The 24,119-nt window shown below is 31.2% G+C and overlaps 1 protein-coding gene across 1 annotated transcript in view; it reads right to left on the bottom strand.

The window, feature by feature from the left end:
* Window positions 1-24,119, bottom strand: part of LOC145247905 (connector enhancer of kinase suppressor of ras 3-like) — a 113,732-nt gene that overhangs the window by 40,990 nt on the left and 48,623 nt on the right. Inside the window, exon 2 of the mRNA XM_080109530.1 lies at window positions 6,854-7,017. Within this exon, the coding sequence (XP_079965656.1) occupies window positions 6,854-7,017 (164 nt within the window). The remainder of the gene's footprint in view (window positions 1-6,853; window positions 7,018-24,119) is intronic.

Raw genomic sequence — 24,119 nt, 5'->3', positions numbered from 1 at the left:
ACAATATGGTGTTCTTCAAGTCCAACGTAAACAAATTCTTGATGAGTCATCCCCTTAAGTAATCCAATTTACCAAATTTCCATGACTAACGATTACTACAACATTTTCTTATTGACTAGTGTACACTCATCAACCCTTATCCTCGAGTGGCCTCCAAGCCTTGATAAGTGGTGACTCCTTTGTAAAAAAAAAATTTATAGTACAAATTAGATTTATAAATAAATATATAATAAAATAAAAATAGATAAATTTATTATTTATCAATTTAATAAAAAAATCGTTTAATATAACTAGGGGTGATAAAGAAAAATAACTCATCTATTATATAAATCTCACCTGTCTGTTAGTGAGCGTGTGTATGCATGTATGTTTGTATGCATGTATGTTTGTATGCATGTATGTTTGTATGCATGTATGTTTGTATATCTGCCTAAAACTTTCGACAGAGGCGACAGAGTTTCACAAGATTAGTTTCATTTTGAAGCTCGACTCGAGGGAGGGGTCGCTATTTTTGCCGATATTTTCGAAAGTTATCGCCTCTTTTCAATTGTTTAGCCTTAAGTTGAACCTTTGCCGCTTCCGGTTTGGTGATGGATGCCACGGCAAAGACATCCCTTTTTTTTTTCACGTTCTTTCCCTCCTTCGCGGTACGGGTCCGAGCCTGCCTGCCTACTACCACTTTTTAACTCAACACACACCTCCCAAACACCGGTCAATTCTGAGCACTCAGGCTAGTTTAAATATGAAAGTGAATTATTAGCCTTTAAATGTTTTTAAACAAATTATGAAAAATATAACAAAGGGAAATTATATTAAAATTAAGTAAGATTAATGAAAAATAATTAAATGACAATAAAAGAATTATAATTTATGTAATAATAAATTTAATTAAAATTGTAATAAAAAGGAATTTTATGTGGATATATAATTTAGATAATAAACACAAATACAAACATTTTATAATTAGTTTCCTATAAAATTAAACATATAGACATATGTTATATATATATTACAATTATTAATATTATTCAAATAAAATATATATAAATTAATTATAAATAATAAATAAATAAAATATTAAATATATTTTTTTAGTAGTGTATATCAAAATGAATACAATTTATTAATACGGAAATTTAAATTCTAGTGCCTTTACTTGAAAATTAAAAATAGCACAATAAAAGATAAAATAAAAGGTAATTGCAACTTCTCTCCTAATTTTCGGATTTTGTAATTATGCCCGAATGTATTTTATTTTATTTTAATGGATTGATAGTTGCTATTTCTTCTGACGAGTTAAGGGCAGAATAAATTCATTGATTGATATGATAATTAAGTGAATGATTTTGCGCTACGAAACAATTGTCAAGAATTGTGAATATCAACGTAATTAAAGGAATAAATTGTAAGATGATCTAATATCATGAAATTTGGAATATAGACTTTTAGTATATATATATATATATATATATATATATATATATATATATATATAGAGAGAGAGAGAGAGAGAGAGAGAGAGAGATACATATATATAGATATATAGACAGATATAAAAATATTTCCGTATACTAGAACGTTTTCATAAGTTCTATGTAAATATGCAGAATGTAGAAACTATGCACGAATAGAATTCAGCGTAATAGTGAAATAAAACGAATCATCTAATAAGAAACCATAAAATAAGTAATTACTTAATGCTCATTTTTTAAAGGAACAGGCAAATTAGTTAATCTTTATGTAGTCGTTCGCATATCCATGACTGAGTATATTAAGACTCAGTTATTAATTTTCAAATAGAAAAAGTAGGCTTCTAATATCAATGTTAAAAAAAAACTTAAAAAAAGAGAGAAAAACTCAACGTTTTTGGCATATAGATGAAAATAAAGATCAAATTCATAAATATTCCATTAGGTACCCCTCTAAAAATCTCTTTATGAATTTGGTTTACCATTATTTTTAAATTCATCCAGTTTATTCTTGAAATTATTTACATTAAATGTTAAATTAAATTTGCACTACAAACTGATCTGTCATTTATAAATTAAAAAGTTTTAAAATAAAATATTTCAAAAGGTTTACCTTTGGGAGGGGGGTTATGTGTCGAACCCTTTTTACAATTAACTTTTTAAGAAAATATGTTTACTCTGATGAGAATTGAATGAAAAAATACTTTATTTTCTAAACCCGATTTTCTTCAAAAGATATTTTAACTATAGAAGCATGTTTAACACGAGAGCAATAATCACTTATTATTGGGAAAGTTAGTTATTATCCATCAATGGCAGATATGATAGATACTGTGCCAAGTTCATTTAAATGTTCATATGACTTTTCCATAGCGACCCATATATTTTAAAATTAGCTGGACGCCCAGCATTGCCCGGTCGTACAATACACTTAAACATGATATTTTAATTTATGCAGATAGCGTATGTATTAATTAATCATCTAATATTTTATATTACGAGGAATAATTTGTCCGGTGGACTAATCCGAAAAAAATAAAAATAAAAATAAATAATAATAATAATAATAATAATAATAATAATAATAATAAATAAAAATAATAATAATGATAATAATAATAATAACAATAATAATAATAATAAAAATAATGATAATGATAATAATGATAATAACAATAATAATAATAATAATAATGATAATGATGATGATAATAATAATAATAATAATAATGATAATAATAATAATAATAATAATAATAATAATAATAATAATGTCATTCATCAAATTCCCTCTGTGTTTATAACATCACGTCAGCTGATATTTGGGCTTGACAATGGAAAAATCATTTCTGATTAATTTAAAATATGCAAACCAAGAAATGATTTGCGGCGATTTTAAATGGTACCTCTTCTTTTATTGTAAATTGAACTCATTAATAAGAAAAAAATTTAAATAAAATGGTTAGGTACACCCGGGCCTGAACAGGGGATCATTTGATCTGTAGTTGAATGCTCTACCACTGAGATCTCCAGATTACAATAAATCTGTTTTGTTTTTTTAAGAAATGATTTGCTAAGATTTTATTATTTCCCTTGGCCGGTGTAATGTAAAATATTCCTCTGTAAAAATTATTTTTTTATCTATAAGAGAGAAAGACTATTTTTAAGATCGGAATTTTTTGATTTTCGATGCTTATCAGATGAATTTCTGTACAAAACATATCTTAGAACACTGCCAGACATATAAATTACTTTTGTGTGAAATTTGCAAAAGATAGGCTCAGCCCTTTCATAACTTATGAGGAAGGCAGTCACACACACAAAGTGACTTTTTATATAAGAGTAGAGATAGATATATTATAATCATTTTTGTAAGAACATGACTTACTGGCTTACAATTGTCTTTGTTCTTGTTTGGTGAGAAACAATTTTAAACAATTCATATATATTGTTACCATTTGTTTGAAAAATGAAAAAGTGAACATCTTCTCCAACTACAAAAAGAAACAAACATTTTAATAAAAAATAAAACGCAAAAAGTTCAATCCTTATGGCATAACACTAGAGTTGAAAAACAATGGATGGTGTTTAAAAGAATGCGGTTAGGTGACTACATTCCTGTCATATACAAATAAATGCCGCTTGATTAAATATCAAGTTCACAATTTAATATAGTTAAATGGTCGTATGGGGAGGGGGGGCATTGAGAGAGCACACAACTAAATGGTATGAGATTGATAGTTTGCTTCACTTAAAGAACTTTTTCCAATTCAAATAAGTAGACCTTGAACATTCGAGCAATTTTTTTTTTTTTTTTTTTTTTTTTATTAATTCAGAAAATAGAACAGGGCATCTTGGTACACTCGGTGACGTACTAAGACATTAAGGTTTCTTAATAGACTAACCACTCATACCAAAGAGAAAGAATTCCTAATTTCAATAAACGACTTCTTCAAAATCATTCTTTAAAGAATTCCTGTTAAAAATCAATCTTAACCAATTAGGTTAGCCCAGCCCTACACCAGTTGGAGAAACCACTCGACAGCAATCCAAGACATTTGAGTGAACTTTGAAGATTAATTCTTTAAGTCTTATTTGCTTGATTGGGTTTAGTCTTGCAGAATACACTCAAGTAGGAATGGAGAATGATTTAGAAGGTTTCAAAAGCATTTAATGGCTTGGATTTAATTTGTCTTGAACAAATCTAAAACTAGTAAGAATAAAAAAGGTAAAGTATAAGAGATATTATTATATAAAAAGTTAATAATCATCCTATGGACAGTGATTGGTTATAAAAAATTTTATCCTACTAAATCAAACATATGTAGAAGAATGTAATTGAACTTCGACTAGTTACCATCAGATTGGTGGAGTCATATTTTTTAATTTTCTAAGAATTAACAGTTGGGGTATTAAGAGACTTTAAAATACAGTTGTAATCTGAATGTCTTGGAATTTAGGAGCCACAAATTTTTTTTTTTTGTAATCATAGCAATCGCAATTTTTTTTTTTTTTAATTTTAAGAGTCACAATTTTTTTTATTTTAAAAGTTGCTATTTCTTTTTTTTAATTTATAGAGTCGCTATGTTTTTTTAATTTATAAAGCTGCTATGTTTTTTTTAACATTTATGAAGCCGCTACGTTTTTTCGCAAGTTTTTCACAGTCCTTGGACTTGCAAACTTTCTGGAATTCCAGGAATCAAAATTTTTTTGGCAGTCCTAAGAATCACAATTTTTTGGCTGGCCTAAAAATCACAATTTTTTGGATCCTAGTAATCAGAGTTAGGCTGTATACCTTTAAATTCTGCAACCCTGTTTGCTATATCTAATTTTTAAGCAAATTTAATTTTAACTTAACTGAATTTTTTTTTTTCCACTTGAATACCATCAAGTTTCAGTTTTTATTTATACTTGCCAAACAATTTTTTTTGCAAGAAATAATAGGCCTTTTATCCAAATATAAACAAGTGGTTGTTTATTTAGCATCTACTAGCAGGGAAATCCGATGGTGTATTGAATGAGGATCAACAAATGTTCAACTCTTCCATCCTTTTATTGTCATCGAAATCAATGAAATTACCTATTTTTTAGCAAATAGATGATTGTCTGCTCTTGTTAGTGACCCCACCTCCGCAACGTATCGGGAGGAAGCTTCACACACTTTCCTGCAGTTTCAGTCTACAATACACTGTAGTCTACATTGCACTGTAAAGAATCTACTGTTGATTTTATGAAAGTATGTGTAAATAATGGGTGAACTTTAAATGTAAAATGCAAACGTCAAGTATCATGGTTTAATTATGGTCTAAAAAGAAAGATTCATTTTAAACGTACTCATTTCATAAAAGAATTTACAGTTGATTTTATAGGTTGGGCTTTTCTGCTTTTGTGGTGACAAAACTTCTCAAATGCATTTGTGATGTTAGGTTGTATAAAGATGTTAACTTTGGTCAAAATCAGACTTCCTTCTTTAATCAGATTTCTTTGATTATCGATTTTCAATACTTATCAGATACATTCCGATACAAAATCTACATAAGAACACTCCCAGACACATCAAGTACCTTTCTACCAAATTAAAAAAAATTCAGCCCTGTCATTTCAGAATCCAGAGGGAATGAACTCGCACGCATGCGCACACATTAACTTTTATAGATATATGTATACACATACAGACCGATTATAACATTGGTACACAGATGAAGTAATCTAAAAAGGGTGAATTCGAAATAAGGGAGGTGGGGGACAAGCCATACGGGAGGAGGAGATAAATGGTAATCCTTTCCATGGAAACATCATTTTCAATTATTTAATGTTGAAACACTTATTGTAAACAAATCATTGTATACGATCAGTTAAAGACAAGTCTACAGAAGGTTACAATGTTTGCCTACAAAAGAGAGAAATCCAAATTCAAGCAATTCCAAATGGTATTATTTGGCTATTGCCATGATAAGTGTGGGGAGATTCTTACAGGGGGTATCCATTGTCTCTTGAGACTGAATGGAGGTCTCTGATGCATCATTGAACAAAATAGGTGTAAAGTAGAATTTGACGTGACGATATCCTTTATACCAGTATTTCCCAACCATTATACTTTAATGGACTCGTTCAATAATAGTGATGTCCCAAGAAACTCCTACATAAAAAAATATTTTACAGTATTATTTATTTCTCCTTCATAATGCAAAAAATATTTTTCTTTTTATAACCGGTTTAAAAAAAAAACACATACGAGCTGCTGAAATCAGTTTGTACTCATTAAGTTGTTTGGTTCCTCATGAATAACTCATGTAAAGTTTTACATAAATTCTCTTTGACCGTTTTTTAAAATGACGTGATAGTATGAAAATATTGTTATATCCCAAAAATATTTCTCCGCATGTAGAAGAAAATTATTTAAAAGAAAAAAAAATGAAAAATGCATTTGCACTTATGTACAAAGACTTAATCTCAGTTTGCTTATCAGTATTTATTGAAGGAACCCTTGACAATCTCTTAATAGACCCCAGTGTTCTGCAAAACTCTGGTTGGGAAACTTTACACTAATCGTACACCCCACTTCTGTTGGCAAAAACATATTTTTAATTAGCATTATTAAAATATTTTGGCTATCCAAGCACCTCTATAAAATGAGGTGTCTGTCAGTCTTGCTTAAGTTTCAAATAGAATTTTTATTTCTAAACATGTAAGTTGAGCAGACATCTTCATGGACCAGTTGAAGAAATTTTAATTCTGAAAACAAAAATACATCAATGAGTTTTTTCTTTTTATTTTTTAAATTTCATTCTCAGAAATCATATCGCCTCAGCAACAGTCAGCAATACAATAAAAAGAAAATATACATTTTGTAAGAATTTGAAAAAAAAAAAATAATAATTTACCAATGCAAAGAGTAGTCCAACTGATTCTAGAATGAGTTCTTGGTGCCCAATTTTGGTAACATTGAGCTTTTCCAGGTCATAATGCGATAGCATAAAGAGTTTCTTCCCATCAATGTCATTATTCAGAAAATAATGCGCATACGGAAGCATAACATCATCGAGGCCTAAAAGAAAAAGAAAAAGAAAATTCAAAGGTTGATAATTTTATCCATCTGTTCGTCAGTCACCATATTTTTAGTGTAATAAATACAGAATTTGTTTGATTTTTAAATATCGAGAATCTTAAATACTTTTAGATTGTATTAATAGTAAATAAATTTCAAACAAATAAAGCGGATGCAATGAAATTAAAACCGAAATCTTGAGATCTTTAGTTTGAAGATCTACCAACGGACTTGGATTTTCTTATGAATAGAGTTTAAAACATTGTGTTAATAAAATAATTACAGTTTTGGTGTGGCGTCATAGATTTATGATTTTAAGTCATGTTTCAACAAATGAATTCAAACATAAACAATAATTAGAAATAAATGAATCGACAAACATTATCAATAACGTATGAAATTCTTTTAACAATCCAAAACAATTTATTTCACTTTAATAATGTAGTGTATGTAATTCTTTTATAATTATATAATCTTTTCAACTCAGCAAAACTATGCGATCAAAGAGGTGGGCATAGTTTTGATAGTTCTACAAATATCAAAGTGAAGTAATTTGGGACTTTCAGTCGCACAGCTCATATTAATATATCATACCATCGTAATGTATATCAAATGAAACAGTTCAGCTTTATACATTGGTTTCTTACAAAAATTTTGGATTAATTCATTTTTTTTAGATAAGACTTATGGACGGCTAAAGATTTTACAATCTATAATACATTGGGACGAATTTAAGAAATATCCATGTCCGGGCTATCATGCTTTACATAACTAATAAGAAACAAACATGTACATTGTTTTGAAAATGTGCCTGTATGTGTGTGTGTGAATATATATATATAGGATTTAGAGGCGGCGAACTTTATGAAAAATATTTTTCTGTAATTTATTTTAATTTTAACAAATATGTGGTTCATTCCAAAGATTAATGTTTGGCATTTATAATTTAAATATAATTTTGGGCATATGGCTCTCTGGCTTGCACATATATAACATAATCTAGAGGTTCAATTTTCACAAACTTTATGCATTAAATTAGGCTTATTTCAGCAATAATGTGTTAAATGTTGTCTTTCAAATGGTCTATTGTGTCTGGTTTATCAGCATAGACAAGAAAATAATCTAATGGAGTTAAATTGCATGAATGAGGTGACCAGTTGACAGGTCCATTTCATGAAATTATTCGTTCATCAAATGTTTCTCTCAATAAATTGATCATTTGCAATTTGCAAACACTGCTTGGGTGTCACTCTCTTCATGATGAATTGCCAAACCAAATTGAACTCAAAGTAACCGATGGCTGACAAATCTGCAATTAAAAGAAATAGACATCGATTTCAAGTTTGCCACCTCTAAAAAAAAACACCCTATATATCTAAGGGAGTAAATATGAAATAAAAATCAGAAAATTAATTCAGGGAATGGTTGAAAAGCCAGACAACATATATCTTACTAAATTGTAGAAGCCAAATCCAAAGTAATTGTAGACGCAGAATAAACTTTACTTTGGAACAATTATTTCAAAAACGTTTTTTTATTATAAATTTTAATCCTTATTTACAAATAAAAAACTAAACTAAATATAAAATTTTGACGGCTAACAAAATAAGAGAATGGATAGACAAATTATATTAGTTTTGATGTGTTAGAATAGGTTCACCTGTATGAGTCACTAGGGTCAATTATCGGTTAGATCCACAAAACAATTTAAATAATTAGAACGTAAAGAAATGTGAAGAAACGAAAATTATTTTTATCAATAGATTTTCTTTGTGGCATAAAATAAGTAAAGGTAATCAAGGAATTAAACAAGTCTAAAAACCATTACCGAATTGTCTGGTAGATGAATAAATCAAGTTAATCATTAGAAACAGAGATACATCAATAAAAACCAGCTAAACAATTCCCAATATATTAAGATATTCTACCTTACCCAGTTGCATCATAATTTTTAAGTAGACAAAACAGCTCTTAAAACCTAATACAGATACATATATATCGTTAATAGTAATAATAAAATCAGATTCATCATTTATTATAAGACATTCTGAACTGCTAACGTCATAACTAACAATAACACCTCTCAAGCCAAAAACAATATAAAAACTGTTATATTGGTTACACAACTACTACACTTTCCCCAAGACTAACATTGCATCTTTCTTACTCTAATTCAATCTCCCAGTAATTGAAGGAACACTACTACAATTTAAACAACACTTAGTTAATAACACAAAATATTGTATAATTTAAACGTAAAAAAGCCGAAAATCTTAGAGGCACTGTATATAAAAACCAGACATGCCATGATAAATATTAATTACGAATCTAGTCACAATATCTTCAAGTGTCTAGGTTAATAATCGACTTTAAAATATCCTTCAACAAAAATCTCTACGTTTAACCTTTTAAATATTGTAAATTATAAATATTGAAAATTTTAACATTCAAATACAGCATTGCATCACCTATACATGCTTTTATAAAAAAACAAAGTTCAAACCCAACATACCAGAGCAATACTCCATCTGATGAGTATTGAATGAGTCAGTTGAAAGTACTCGCAAAAAGGAGGAAACAAAAAACATCTGTGGAGCTTACAAAAGTTTAACAGAATTATGCAATGGATTATCTCAAAGATCAAGAAGACCAAACAATCATTCAAAAACATTGCATACAATTCAATAATGTTTGTTTATAAGCCAAAGTTTCCATTCTGTGGGGTTCACATCAATTCTCAAGCCTAGAGAGAGATGTTCGACAACTTGACAGCATGATACCATTTCATTTGAGCTGGAAAGCCACTTATTTGTGACATTACTCGCTCGGCCCCTTTTATGCTGTCATGAATTGCACAATTTGCTGTCAATCGTAACAGCGCAGTTTAGCAAATGACAAACTGACCATTTCATTTTTCAACATCCTTAAAGGCTATAGGTCCTCAGTTCTGATATTTAACAATTCTTTGACCTCATGCGGATGCAAGTGAATAAAGACATTGTTGAAATAATGTCTCTTTTATTTTAAACTTTTGGAGAATCCTAAAATTATCTCACTGATATTAGTTTAAATCAAAGTTTTTATATATCAAATTGCAATTCGAGCTCTCCGGTAATTGATAATGTTTACACTGAAATTTTGCCTACATTCAGCATCAGACAATAATGCAGAGGTTAGAAGCACTGACTGTGAGCTCGATTGACCTGTGATATAGTTTGCCTGTGGATGATATATATGCATATATATTTAATAACACCTTTATACATAACTGATACAATGCTTCAAGCAAACTACATTTCATCATTTTATATAATTATTTTCATATTCAAACAACGTCAAAGCTCACAAGAGCCATGGTAGCCAAGAAACCAGAAGTCCAAGACAGTTTGACTATAGAATTAATTACATAATCTCCCACATTCTCTCTCTCTCTCTCTCTCTCTATATATATATATATATATACACACACACACTTGTCTTAATAAATACTGAAATTTTTACAGAGCTTAAAGGGTAATATCTCATTACCTAGATATTATAAGTAGAAGATAATGCATCTGACGAACTTTGGAAAGTGAAAATTGATTTAAAAAAAAAAAAAAAAAAAAAGTACTAAACCTTATTTTAAAGTTTTTTTTATTTCATCTGGAAACAAAAAGAAAATGGATCAAATTTCAAAGGCTCATACATTAATGATTTCTCAAATTAACTACGGATCTCCCTATCTAAGGTGCAGATTATTCCACACATACAAGGATCTAGAATATGATAAAATGATGCATCATTAAATTTAAATCAATTCTGTACTCCCTTTCTCTTTCAAATATTTCCAAAGTTTTACTAAAACTTTTTGTAATTGTCATATCGAAAGAATAAGAATTAATCCAATAAATGATTCAATGTTCTACTGTCAGGTCAAATGGGTAAGAATTATTCCAAAAATAATGTTTAACTTTTTATTAGCGTGCTCTCACTCTCCTCACTAAAAATTAAAAAATGTCGCCTAGTGTGAAAATAACAGTATTTATATATATTTCACACTCCAAACGCGAATTCCCACTGAACATAATAATAGCTATAAAATAAAAAAATTCGCATATCGAAAAGATACTAAAGTTGAAAGTATCTGAACCTAGTTCTTTTCTAATCGCAATCAGTGTCATGTTTTCTTCTTACAATGAAATTAAATTTCCTTAATTTTCCTTTATATTTTTAACCACACTCTTTGATTAGTTGGGTGTAGTCTAATACAGCAAAGAAAATAAAGCTGACCAGAGAGTTTAAATTATGTTCCTAAAATGTGTTAACTTGAAAATTATGAACTTTCCATGTAAAATCCTTCATTTTTTTCCCATTTTAATAATTTCAACAAACCTCTGCAGATATTTAAAGTAGCTTTTGTATTAGATTCTTGTCTAATGCATTGCAGTCCAGAGTTTTTTTTGTCTGTTTAATGACAAATCAGTCCATTTCAAGTTAATTATTCCAATATATGAATTGTTAAGAATTACTTCACCCAAGCTGTTGACTATAATTGTCAAGGGCACACAACCCGTGATTAAGAGAAATGATCATTTTGGAAACGATTAAATGTACATGATTAACTGAAATTCCAAGAGTTTGTAAACAAGCAACAAATCTGATTTTAACTTAATATAGCAGATTCCATAGTCAACAACGGTATCCATTAGTCTCTCCCCATTCAAGACATATTTTAGTTGCATTAATCCATGCATCCATTTTCCATAGGTTGCAACCAAAAGTAGAGAAAAGGACAAAACCTGAGAAACCCTGGTAATTGTAACCGATATAAAAAGTATGAAAATGTCTATGAATAGAAAATTCATTCGACAGCTTGTTAAGACAATATGAAACGAAGTGTTCATGAAAAATGAGAGTTCAACGATTTCAAAAGAAATTCTGAAGAACGGAAGATATGAGTTTCGGAAGGTGCTATGTGTATTTACATAAAGGTTTATGTATGTACATACATGTGCGTTTGTTTTGTTAATGTTAGAGTATATCTGTGTTCATTTCAGCTGGTACCGTGCGTATTTACATGGGTGTGTAAATGAATAAGCATGAAGGTGAGTGTGTGTGCGTGTGTGTAACGTGCCTATTTAGTGAGAAAATGTGTGTATTTAAGCTGGTGCCATGTATGTTTACTTGTATGTAAAAAGCATACCTCAAATATCATGTTTAGAAGTTCGTGAAGGTTTATTGTTATGTGGATACCGTTTGTTAAGGGGTCCTTCGCACCCCCGACTCTAATAGGGCTAAGTTGTGTTTTATTGTAATAACAAAATTCACTGTGCTGCTGTTCCTAGCATACTGATTGAATGCACCGAACAAGTTCACCCATAACATTGACGAAATTTTAAAAAATTCCCGAACACTTATGAAGAAATGATAATATGCGGTTTGCATTAGTCACTCAAAAGGAGAACATTTACAGCAACCATTAATAGTAATAAACCAGATCAATAAATGGTTTCAAACAGCAAACTCAAACAATCTGTATTTGGATGAATAGAAATGGCAAACATTTTATGTGAAAAAGAAAAAATGTTTTGCTAGCTATTGATTAAAAACAATTTTATAAAGCGAATACAAAAAGATAAAGTATTCCTAAAATTTTTAAATGTAAATATTGTAAACTGTCATCACAATCAACTAATCTAGCTTTCAAAAAAAAAAAAGGGGGGGAGATAAATTCTTAACTTTTCATCTTGACATACTTTCATAAGGAAGGGTTGAAATATATATATATACATACACGAAAATACTTATGGACTTGTAGCCGCAGTTAATAAAATAATTTGGCTCACTGAACACTTTCTCTGAATTTGTCTTTTTTTACCTTTTTTTTATCTCTACTCTTCACGACATCAAGCTCAAAAACTACCAACCAAAAATGTGAATTATGTCCTTAAATCTTTTAAATCTGACTAATTCAAACCAACTTTATTTTCATATAAATATATATATTTTTCTATATTTTTGGAGTCACTAGATGTTAAAATAAAGATATAGCAAATTATCTCCGCTTTAACATGATAATGTTCGAATTTCTTTTTTTCCACAGTGAACAGCGCAAAACATGCTTTCTTATATGGCTATTCATTCCATCTTCATTATTTTCCTACAAGTAATGAAAAGAGTTGCAGCTGAACACCGTTATTTAACATTTAGTTTTAAGGTTTGTGTTTCACATTAACTTTGAACAAATAAATAGGCGAATCACACAACGAGTCTTGGAGATACTCAGGTTTCAAAGACAAATATTTAAAAACTCCGAGTCAACTTTATGCACACAAATAGTTTGTACCAGGAAGTGGTCTTAGTCATATAAGGGTTGACAATCAACATGGAAAGTATCCACTACAACTTAAATTGGCCTAGAATAGTCAAAAAAAAAAAAAAAAAGTTACATTTTAATTACGCAATTTATTTTCTTATAACGATACAAATCTTTAAATTTTTTTTCAAAAACAAAGTAAAAATGGTTATGTGTATATGTAGGTTTAGGGTTAACTAGCAAGCAGCCAGACATTACCCAGTCAAAAAATATTATATTTTAATTCATACAGAAACCGAGACATGCAAGTCTTGTTTTTTTTTTTTGTTTTTTTTCTAAACAGTTCACTCCTTGTAAGTAAAAAGAAAAAATATATTCGAGCTGAGATCGAAACCAAAACCTAAAGACAGGGAATCAAGTACGATAACCATTAGGCCAGCTTGACATGATCTTTAAAGTGTTTTCAAACCTATTTATTTTTAACATACGGAATCTGTCATGTAAACAATTCATGCATGCGCATTCATGAAACAGTTGACAATCGAAGACTCCCTCCCCACATATACCAATTTTTCAATTTTGATTCCTTAGAAGCCCTTTTTTCCCCGGATGAAAGCCAATTAAAAAGTTTTCCACGCGTATGAATACCCTATATATCAAATTTCAAGTCTGTAGATCAAAAATTTGTTGAGTATATAGGTTTAGAAGTGTCCACACACACACACACACACACACACATTCTCACTTTTATAAATATATAGATTATGATAGGTTTGTCATGAACAAATTTATCTCTCTTGGTAAGAAACTGGTTTTCTGGCCAGAATTATTCATTTTCAATTTAAGGGAAAAAAGGTTTAGACCCCCATATCGGATTTTGTTCTCATTATTTCTCTGGATGTCCTACCAAAGATAAAGGGACTTGCACATGTCAACTAAGAGAAAAATACATAAAATATAAAACTTTGCTTTAGTGCTTTGCACATGTCCTTTTAAACTTTTTTAAAGGAATAGCGGACACATTTTTCTGCAGGTTTTGATAGTCAATATGCCTCATTTACTGTTTGTATAATTTATCATAGACAATAAATGAAATGCGTTTGCCCACCACTTTTTGGCCGTCTTTAACTGGTTAACCAAAACAAGATGAATCTTGTTTTAGTTGACCAGAGGAGTCGAGAATTACTTTAATTTCTCTATCCACAAAGAAAAATACAAGATTACCGGGGAAATCAATTGTTTGATCTCAAAATGGAGTTATGGCTCTAGCAATATCAACTATGTTCTCCACAAGGCATCCTTTGAAGTAAATTGCTCTCCTCCCTCATAAACTTCTCTTTTTAATATTGATCAGAGATATTCAATGGGGTTAAGGTCTAGAGAACACGGTGGTCAGGTCATGAGAGTTTATCCAAAGAAGCCCATAGATTCAAGGAAGGCTGCAGTCGCCCTGACAGAATGGGATAGTGAATTATCATGCATAAAAATCATCTGAAAGTGACGTGACAATGGTAGGTCATCTAGCCATGGTGACAAATGTTTATCCAAAAAGGCTATGTATGCATTGCTGATAAGTTTTACACCCTCTGGAACTCTGAATGATCTAACCAACTTATCCCTAATGATTCCCGCCCAAAACATGATGACTCCACTTTCTTGTTGGCGATGAACTCTGTAAGGGGTTGAAGTTCCGTTAGAGTTCCAAACTTTGGCCCATCCATCTTGACCATTAAGAGTAGCACGGGTCTCATCTGTAAATAGGACACGTTGGAAATTCATTTTCATGTAATTCTGTGCCCAAGCCATTCGTTTTCCCCTGTGTTTGCTCAATGGAGGCCTTGGAATAGTTTTGATGTTCCTTGCCATCTCATTCAACACATTACATCGGGCCTGTTTGGATATTGGAGCAATTCAAGCTCTTGCAAAAATGGAAGCACTGCTGCTGTTTGGATTTCAGTTGACTTCCCTATGAATTTTCCGAATATCACAATGTGAAAGGTTTCTCCTGGTGCTCATCCTTTCTGGATTTGGTGTTGGGGTTGTTCACGAATGAAGCCAAAGTTCTTGGATCCCTTTCCAGCTCCATAGCTAAATCTTTGATGAACAATCCTTCTGCGAGTCCAGCAACAATCCTTTTCTTTTCGATAACCGTTAATCGCCTCTTTTTTGACATTTTAAAAGGCCTGCAATAAAGCGATGGACAGTATAAATTACTTGATAATAAATAAAATGTCATAACTTGGTGAATATCGCATGAATTTGAATATAATTCTGGGAAATAACTAACCTTGAAACAGTCGATGATACAATTTTGATTTTTGTGTGACGTATAGTTAGTGAAATATTGATAGTTTACTAATCTGCAATAAAGCGATTGACACAGTTTATATGTTCTAATATGATAAGGAATTAATTTTAACATATATGTATATATGTGTGTGTGTTAAAATTAATTTTAATATATATGTATATATGTGTGTGTTAAAATTAATTTTAATATATATGTATATATGTGTGTGTGTTAAAATTGAAATATAAATATTAATACATGACTGATTAAAGACAACAATTTTCTTTATATTTTTTTTTTAATCTGCTCAACCCAGCAAGCAAGTTTCTAGTTTTCCAATGGTAATTTATGGAATATAGATATGAGAGTTCTTTTTTTCAACCATCTCAAGCACTTTAAGGCTCCAAGTTTGATTTATTTTTTTATTTTTACCATGTTGTTGTGGTTTAAGTTGTTTTTATTATTTTGCTCCGGTAGTTTTGGTGAGAGATAAAAGTTGTAATTGAATAGTATTTATTTATTTTTTTGATTGTTGAAAACCTAGAACTTGCTCGCAGAGTAAAGATAATGATTAAGAAGAGAAAATTCTGTTGTCTTTAACCAGACATGTATCGATAACAAGTTGCTACCTATATATATCATCCACAGACAAATAAAAGAAAATTTCCCAATAAAGTTAAGTGTTTTACAAAAAAGAGTGGCGGGGGGGGGGGACCAAATTCTGGGAGCGGGTGTTCAATTAGAACTAGTCAAAACAATAAGTCAGAATTCGAGCTGAACATGCATCTCCTTCTCAAGCACATAGTCAGTTTATGGTCTCTCTCTCTCATATATAACAAAACAAGGCATGAAGCCACTTGATGTAAGGAGCTAAAACAATAAAATATACTACTTTAAGGTTAAAAGCTAAGTGTTAAATAAATAGATATCCATCCAGAAAACAGCAATTCTTCCTCCTTTGTAAAAAACATCGCTTATAAAATGCAAGGACTAAAGGACAAAATAAGAGAAGGAAAACTTGCTGAAAGTAAACCTAACCCGTTCACTTATGATTCCTATTAATGGTCCATCTTAAAAAATAATGTTCATTTTTGATAAAGCAATTAGAAGCCATGAACCCTGAAATTCAGTAGGGATTTATTTTTAACTTAAGACATTCTCAATAAATTGTTAAGTCAAAATATTGCTTCCATTTCACTAACTGTGAGAAGGCGAAAGAAATTGATTGCCACAGACAAAGTTGCTCTTATCGCTAAATGATCACCAAGAATCCATCCGTCATATCTGTGAGTGACCTACATCAAAAGAGATCAACCATATCTATTCATACATAAGTTGGGCAATACAAACACAGATGGTTGGGGATTACAACGATAAAACAATTGATAAAAATAGAAATTAAAGTTTTTGTTAGCTTTATCAAAAATTTAACAAACACAAATTTGGATATCATGAGATTAATTCTCCTGTCAACAGTGCAACATGTCTTGCAGTACAAAATGTAGGAGGACAAAACAGGTTGAATATTCATTAAATATTTTTTTTTTTATTTGCACCCAACCTATAAGTAACCAAGCCTAAAAGGGATTTATAGATAAATATTTTAGAACATTTTACAAGTTTAGACTCACCCAAATATCCTCCAACAAAAAATCTCATAAAGAATGATGAGATGTTTTTTCTTTAGGTGTGGTTTTTAGATTTATGAACAAAATATTCAGAACCGGATAAAGTGTTCAACTAATCAGCAGGTGTAACGCAATTCTATCATCAGCCCAATCATCATGAGGTAGACAGAAAAGATATCCGGTTTAAGCCTAGCTTGCTTCTGAAAATCAGGCCCGGATGGCAGCAACATGGTTCAAATTTAAAATGTTTCTCCATATCACCATAACACCAGCCCAATCTAATAGCACAAAATTAGCAGCGACAATGAGGGAAATATGCACAGAATATAAAATATTGGATTAAATAACAAAAGAGATAAGCTTCTATAATCGCATTAAATAAAAAAAAGTAATGTTAAGTCACCAGCAGAAAGAGCAATAATTAAAAACAATGGGAAAATGAGTGCATGAAAAAGATATTAAGAGTAAATAAATATGCGTACCATTGTTGGGCCAATATTCATGGTTATTGGAGAAACAAGATTATAGATTACTAGCAGGACACACAACGTTATCCGGGATTGAATGAGGATCAACAAATGTTTCACCCTCCCATATTTGTATTGCAATCAAAACCAGTGAAATTGCATATTTTAAAATAAAATCAAAGATTGCCGGCTTTAGTTGGGGACACATCGTGATGCAACTTCACAACCCTCCTCGCAGTGACTTAGTTCAAAATATATTGTAGTCTTCATTGATTTTATAAGATTATTTTTATATATAACGGCTTTAATTAAAGTTTAAAATACAAAGTATCATGGTTCAATTGTGCTCTAAACAGAAACATTAATTTCAAACACACCTCCTGCCATATCAAAGAACCTACTGTTAATTTTATATGCCAGACCTTTCTGCTTGTGTGGTAATAAAACTTCTCAAATACACTTGTGATATTAGGCTGTGTAAGGTGTTAACTTTGGACAAAATCGCCTGTTCCTTCTTTCATTGGATTTTTTTCGATTATGAATACTTATCACAGACATTCTAATACAAAACCTAAGAACACTGCCAGATATATAAAGTACATTTGTGTGAAATTTCCTAAAAACCGGCTCATGGAGTCTATAGAAAACGAACGAACTCTCACAAAATTTTATATACGAAATAGAGATTATGGCCTTCAATGATAACAAAAATCTCATTTTCATTTCACAGAAATACACAAATAGAGATAGAAAGATACATAGCAAGAGAGAAACCCAGATAATTAGTTTCACACATGGCTATATTTCATTAAGGTGTGAAATTCAACCATAAATTTCAAGTCTTTATACTGTTGATTTAATAAAGTTCTATTTAATGAATTTTTTTTTGTTAAGAGATGACACTTCCTTACAAAAATATCACTTTAGTTAAAGATGATAACGTTTCATTTTCTCACTTGCAAATTCTTTAATCTTCACATAAATACAGAGAGAGAGAGAGAGACAGAGAGAGAGAGAGAGAGAGAGAGAGAATTAGTTTCACATATGGTTATTTCATTAGAATGCAAAACTTTTCAACTTACAACTTTTTATGCTCTATTACACTGAACTGAAACAAGGTCTTCAGTCAAACTACTTCGACATCAGATAGGTTTGTTAGATTTTAGTAATCTGTTGATACTAAATAAATTTCAATCTAAATATCCGTTTTTAAAACAAAGCATTATCTTAAAACTTATTGCAATATTTAATACTGATTGGATCAAAATATTCAAATCTTCATTGGTTAAAGTTCAATATCGACAACCAATCAGAAAAAAATCGCCTCCTCAAATAAGACATCTATTCGCATTATCTATACAAGCAAGCGCTCAAGCACTGTCCCACAAAAGAGATGCAGCGAGAGTCCCAACTTATGTTGTTCACAAGTGTTACTACCTGCTACACATATTTTTGGCAGACAAACGAACTTTGGCCGTAGCTCCTGGCTACCGACATCTCTACAAATAATACAAAACTCACTTCTAAACATAGCACCAGTTTGTCAGTCTCATAAACTCACAAGTCCGTGTACATGCACACATAACATTTTCATCATCTAAACGTTTAAATATTTCTTAACTCTTTCTTTCAACAAGGCATAAAGTTAATATATCAGGTATGGATGGTGTCATTTTTTTTGTTGTTGCTTTTTGTCAAAGTCAGTAGTTGACATGTATTTTAGTCTAAACCTGCTTGAATTCGTTGGTGTCTCTGAAGAGTTGCGTTTCATGTGGAAGGTGTCAGACGTTTGTTCTTTTGTTTTTTTTATATTTATCAAGGCTCACAGGCCAATCAAGAATAAGGGTCAATGAATGTCAGGAGGTCGGTAAAGCAACACTGTAATGATGGGTATAGTGTGAATTGAATAGAATTTTATTATTTAAGAGGACAGCTACACAAGAACTTATTTATATTGAACTTGAAATCGACTGTGTTGTAGTCAGCTGGAAAGTAGGCCTGCACTATAATGTTCTACAGGCAGGCAATTCTAGGAAAGAAACTTTGCTCATGGAATTAGCATTTAGTTTTAGGCACAAGTAGAGATGAGGAAATTGCTGATTGTGGCCGTAGTTCGATGAGTGTTGTAAATGTTTTGAAGGGAGGAACCATAAATTGAACCTCAGTCGAGCATGAAAAATAGTGATAATGCAACATCTTTTTTGTGAGAAAGAAGTTGCAAGAAGAAAAGGACATCACCTACTAGATTTTGAAGACGGTTTTGAACCCTGTCATGCAGGGAAGAGTGCTCTGATCAACTCCTGCCCAGATGTGGCAACAATACTCCATCTAAGGACGTATTTGGCTCTTATAAAGGTAGCAGATTGTGTCATGGGTGAGATACCTTCTGAAACAGTAGAATGATCCAACCATTTTTCCAGCAACCTTGGCAACAGATTTGATGCAAGTTTTCAGGTTAGGAGTAAAAGTCAGTCCTAGAAGCTTATCAAAGTGAGGTGCTTTATCAAGATGAGAGTCACTGACTTTACTTGAAAAACGTCAAATTATAGAAAAATTAGATGCTGGAGTTGAAAATAGCGTTATATTAAGAGATTATAAGATTGAAAGAAGTACACTGTTTTACATCAAAAAGAAAAAGGAGGAAATATTGAAGGCTGCTCCTTTCTCTTCAAATAAAAGACATGTCAAAAGAAGGACTCTTCGCAGACCAAAGCAAGTTGAATTCGATCGCATGAGTGGTTTGTAGCAAAATGGAATGAAGGTGTAGCAATATCTGGACCCATGTTAATTACTAAAGCAAAATCTCTTAAGAAAGAGTTGAATATCGCAGAAGATATGAAATTCAGTGAAGGCTGGCTTAGGAGCTTTAAGAGTAGACATGGTATAAGACAATTAACAATGTCAGGCGAATAACGGTCTGCTGATATACATGCAGAATCAAATTATTGTGACAAATTCAAGACGATAATTGCCGATTATGGTTTAACACCAGAGGATGTTTACAATGCTGATGAAAGTGGCATAAATTGGAAGTGCTTACCTACAAAAATATTAGCCGGATCCGAGGAGCAGAAAAGAAAAGGATTCAAATCAAATAAAGAAAGACTAACAGTGATGGTATGCGCTAATGCTTCTGAAACTCAAGGAGTTTCGCCTTTGCCAGTATCCTATTATTCTTCACGAAATGGATGGATGAATCAACAGTTGTTTAAAAAATGGTTTTTGAAAGAATTTGTGCCAGTTGTCCAGAGGCGTTTTCTTGAATTAGGTAAACCTGATTCAAAGTGCTTGCTTCTGTTGGACAATTGTAGAGCACATCCTCCTGAGTCAGAACTAATGTCATCTTGCGGGAATATTTTTGTTTGCTGCTTACCACCTAATGTGACTTCTCTCACCCAACCTATGGATCAAGGGATTATTTGGAACTGAAAAAATTTCTACAGAAATGATTTCATGATGTATATAAATAGTGCCGATAAATAAATAAGCGATTTTCAGTGCCAGTTTACTATCAAAGATGCCATATTTCCTCTCGCAAGTGCATGGAATCAAGTTCGAGCAAGCACATTAACAAAAGCATGGGGTAAATTATGCCCAGTGCCAAAGGCTTCTGAACTGAAAGAATCAGAATACATCTGGTCTAGAAAAAAATTCTTGAAACCAAACGGTTACTGACCAACCATACTGTTCTTAAATCACTTAATGAAAATGATGTTGAAATGTGGATGCAACAAGATGAGGAAACTACTGATCAATATCCTGAAGGCAGTAATGGTGATGAAAATAGCGACAGCTCCCATTCCCTTGACCCTAATGTAAATAACCAAGAACACTCTGATGAAGCAATATCATGGGATGATGCAGAAAAGTCTATGGAGACGGTTATAAAATTTCTAGAAAAAAGTCCTTACTTTAGTGACAACTATGTTTTGCAAGCAATGTCACTCTGAAGAGATATAATCATAAAGAAGCTACAGAACCAAGAAATTGTAGATTTTTATGATCGCTTACGGAACACAATGGCAGCGCCCAAGAGCTCAATCGATGAAAATAGAAACTGCAATGAGACTCATTCAGTGAATAAATAAAAAAAACTGTATTTTACATAAATGTATGATTTCTGTAGATGATAACTTAGGTAATAAATGCCTAACAAGTAAGAGTAGAGTTGATTTATTTTCAATGTTTTTGTTCATGGTAATAATATTTAACAATTCTTACTTGCAATATATCGTAAACTCAACTTAATATATACTTGACGTATCATATAGCAATGAATTTCATTTACTATTTCTTAATTCTTAGAAAATTAAAGTTAACAGTAGCACATTTTTTTTATCACAAAACTTGAACAGCATCCTCTAATTTGAACGAAGCGGATGTTCAACTTATAGGAGTTATACTGTATCTTTTAAACTTATTAGTTTAAGACGTTTTTGTTTTGTTTGTTTTTTTTTTATTTCACTGACATAGATGTTAGGTTATATGAATATTAGTTCGAATACTGAAGAAGCATAATTTTTTTTTCTCGTTACTTTTTACAGCGACTGTAGAGTAAATCACATCACAGATTATTTCTAATGAAAGGAGATTCGAGAAGTATTTCTTTTTAATATTTCAGGAGTCCAAAGTTTAGGATATCAACATCAGTGTTTTGCTAAACATGGTCACGTTTTCATTGATTTAAATATAATCCAAAAATGTTTAATATTTTGATTATATTTAATAGTTGTCAGCTATTAACCTATTTGAAGTATTTCTATTGAAACTGAAAGTTAGCAGCAACTGGTTCAGACATAATCAGTCAATTGATATTGCAGACAGTCATTGGGAAATGTGAATGCCCAAACGATACAAATATAGAAACTCTTAGCTTAGAAAGAGAGAAAAAAAGTTATTTAGTAATTATATACATTTTGTTTATTCACGCAAATCTTTCTCCAAAGAAAATATTTAATGCAAATATAGTAAGAACAATAATAATAAAAAAAAATGTAAAAAATTTTTAAAAATATTTTGTGGGAGTGTGGTGCTTGCGTATATGCGTGTGTATTTATATATATTTCGTCCATGTTAAATCAAAACAAAACATCAGTGGTTTATAGTTATAAAGCGTCGGTGGTTGATTTATTAGGAAATATATGAAACTAAAGTTTCAGGATCTCTTACGCAAGAGAGGTTAAGCACCCCTAATACCAGAGTGGCCAAGGACTCAGGACGCCAGAGTGGTCAAGGACACAGGACGCCAGAGTGGCCAAGGACACAGGACGCCAGAGTGGCCAAGGACACAGGACGCCAGAGAGGATAATGACCTGTAGTAATTACATGATTAAGATCTCTTTCCTTTTATACTGACATGCAATAACTCGTGTAACAATTGGTACGTAATTCGGTTATATAACACAGTCATGTTCAGACTAGTGTAGTGATAGAGCTTCAACTCCTGTTTCAGGTTTTAAGAAAAAAAACCTTTATTTCTCATTACCCTACCACGCATAACTTCTCATTATGGCTGTGACGTCTCTAATATGCTCTCTCCTTTATATAGTCTTTTTTTTCTTTTTCCTTGCTATGACATCATTTTGCACACGGTTCGATATTTGCAGATAGCCACCATATGCACGATATTTGCAGATCGCCACCATATGCATGTCGGTTCTCTGTTACAATGCAGGTTGCACAAAAAACAACTTTATCCAATCGTTTCAAGAGAAAGACACTGAATGAACACGTGGAAGGAAGAAACAGGAAGTCATCCTTTGATGAAATAAAAGTCATCCAACTCCCCTACCCCCTCCATGAATTGCTTGAAGTCTTAGCCTTCACGGAAAAATTAACATTTTTAATTTTCAGAGAGAACTCTCAAAAGTTGGAAAACAGATTTTCTTATTTAAATTTTTTTTTTTTTTTTTTTAAATATGTCAATCAAAAAAGCTGCGAAATCACATCCATAAAAAGCCCTAGTGATTAAAGTGGAAATCCTTTTTTCAGAATTAAAAAAAACAAGTGGAATTCGTTGTTTTAGATAGGTCCAATACATGATAACCTGATTTTAGTATTTGAGAGGTTTCCCTAAAATATATGCGAAAATCTTCATGATACAGTATTGCATAGGTTTGATAGAGGCACGAAAAGTGTACAATGTTGTGTGATATTTATGTGTAAGCAGTCATTCGATTTAAACATGTTTCGCTAAAAGACAACAGAAATGTTTTGTGAACTTATTGAATTAATTCTACTTTCTACAAAACTGTTCAAAAGACGAAAAAGGTCTGCATTAGATAGATACAAAACTTATGAATTTATCTTCTTTTTTTTTACATGGGGGGGGTCACCACTTATCAAGGCCCGAAGGCCACTCAGGGATAAGGGTTATTGCGTGTACAGTAATCAATGAGATAGTATTGTAGTAATCATTA

Source organism: Euprymna scolopes, chromosome 26 (genome assembly GCF_053919585.1).
Source record: "Euprymna scolopes isolate OS-2025 chromosome 26, ASM5391958v1, whole genome shotgun sequence".
In the NCBI taxonomy this organism is placed as follows: domain Eukaryota; kingdom Metazoa; phylum Mollusca; class Cephalopoda; order Sepiida; family Sepiolidae; genus Euprymna; species Euprymna scolopes.
This window is presented reverse-complemented; position numbering and strand designations above follow the sequence as displayed.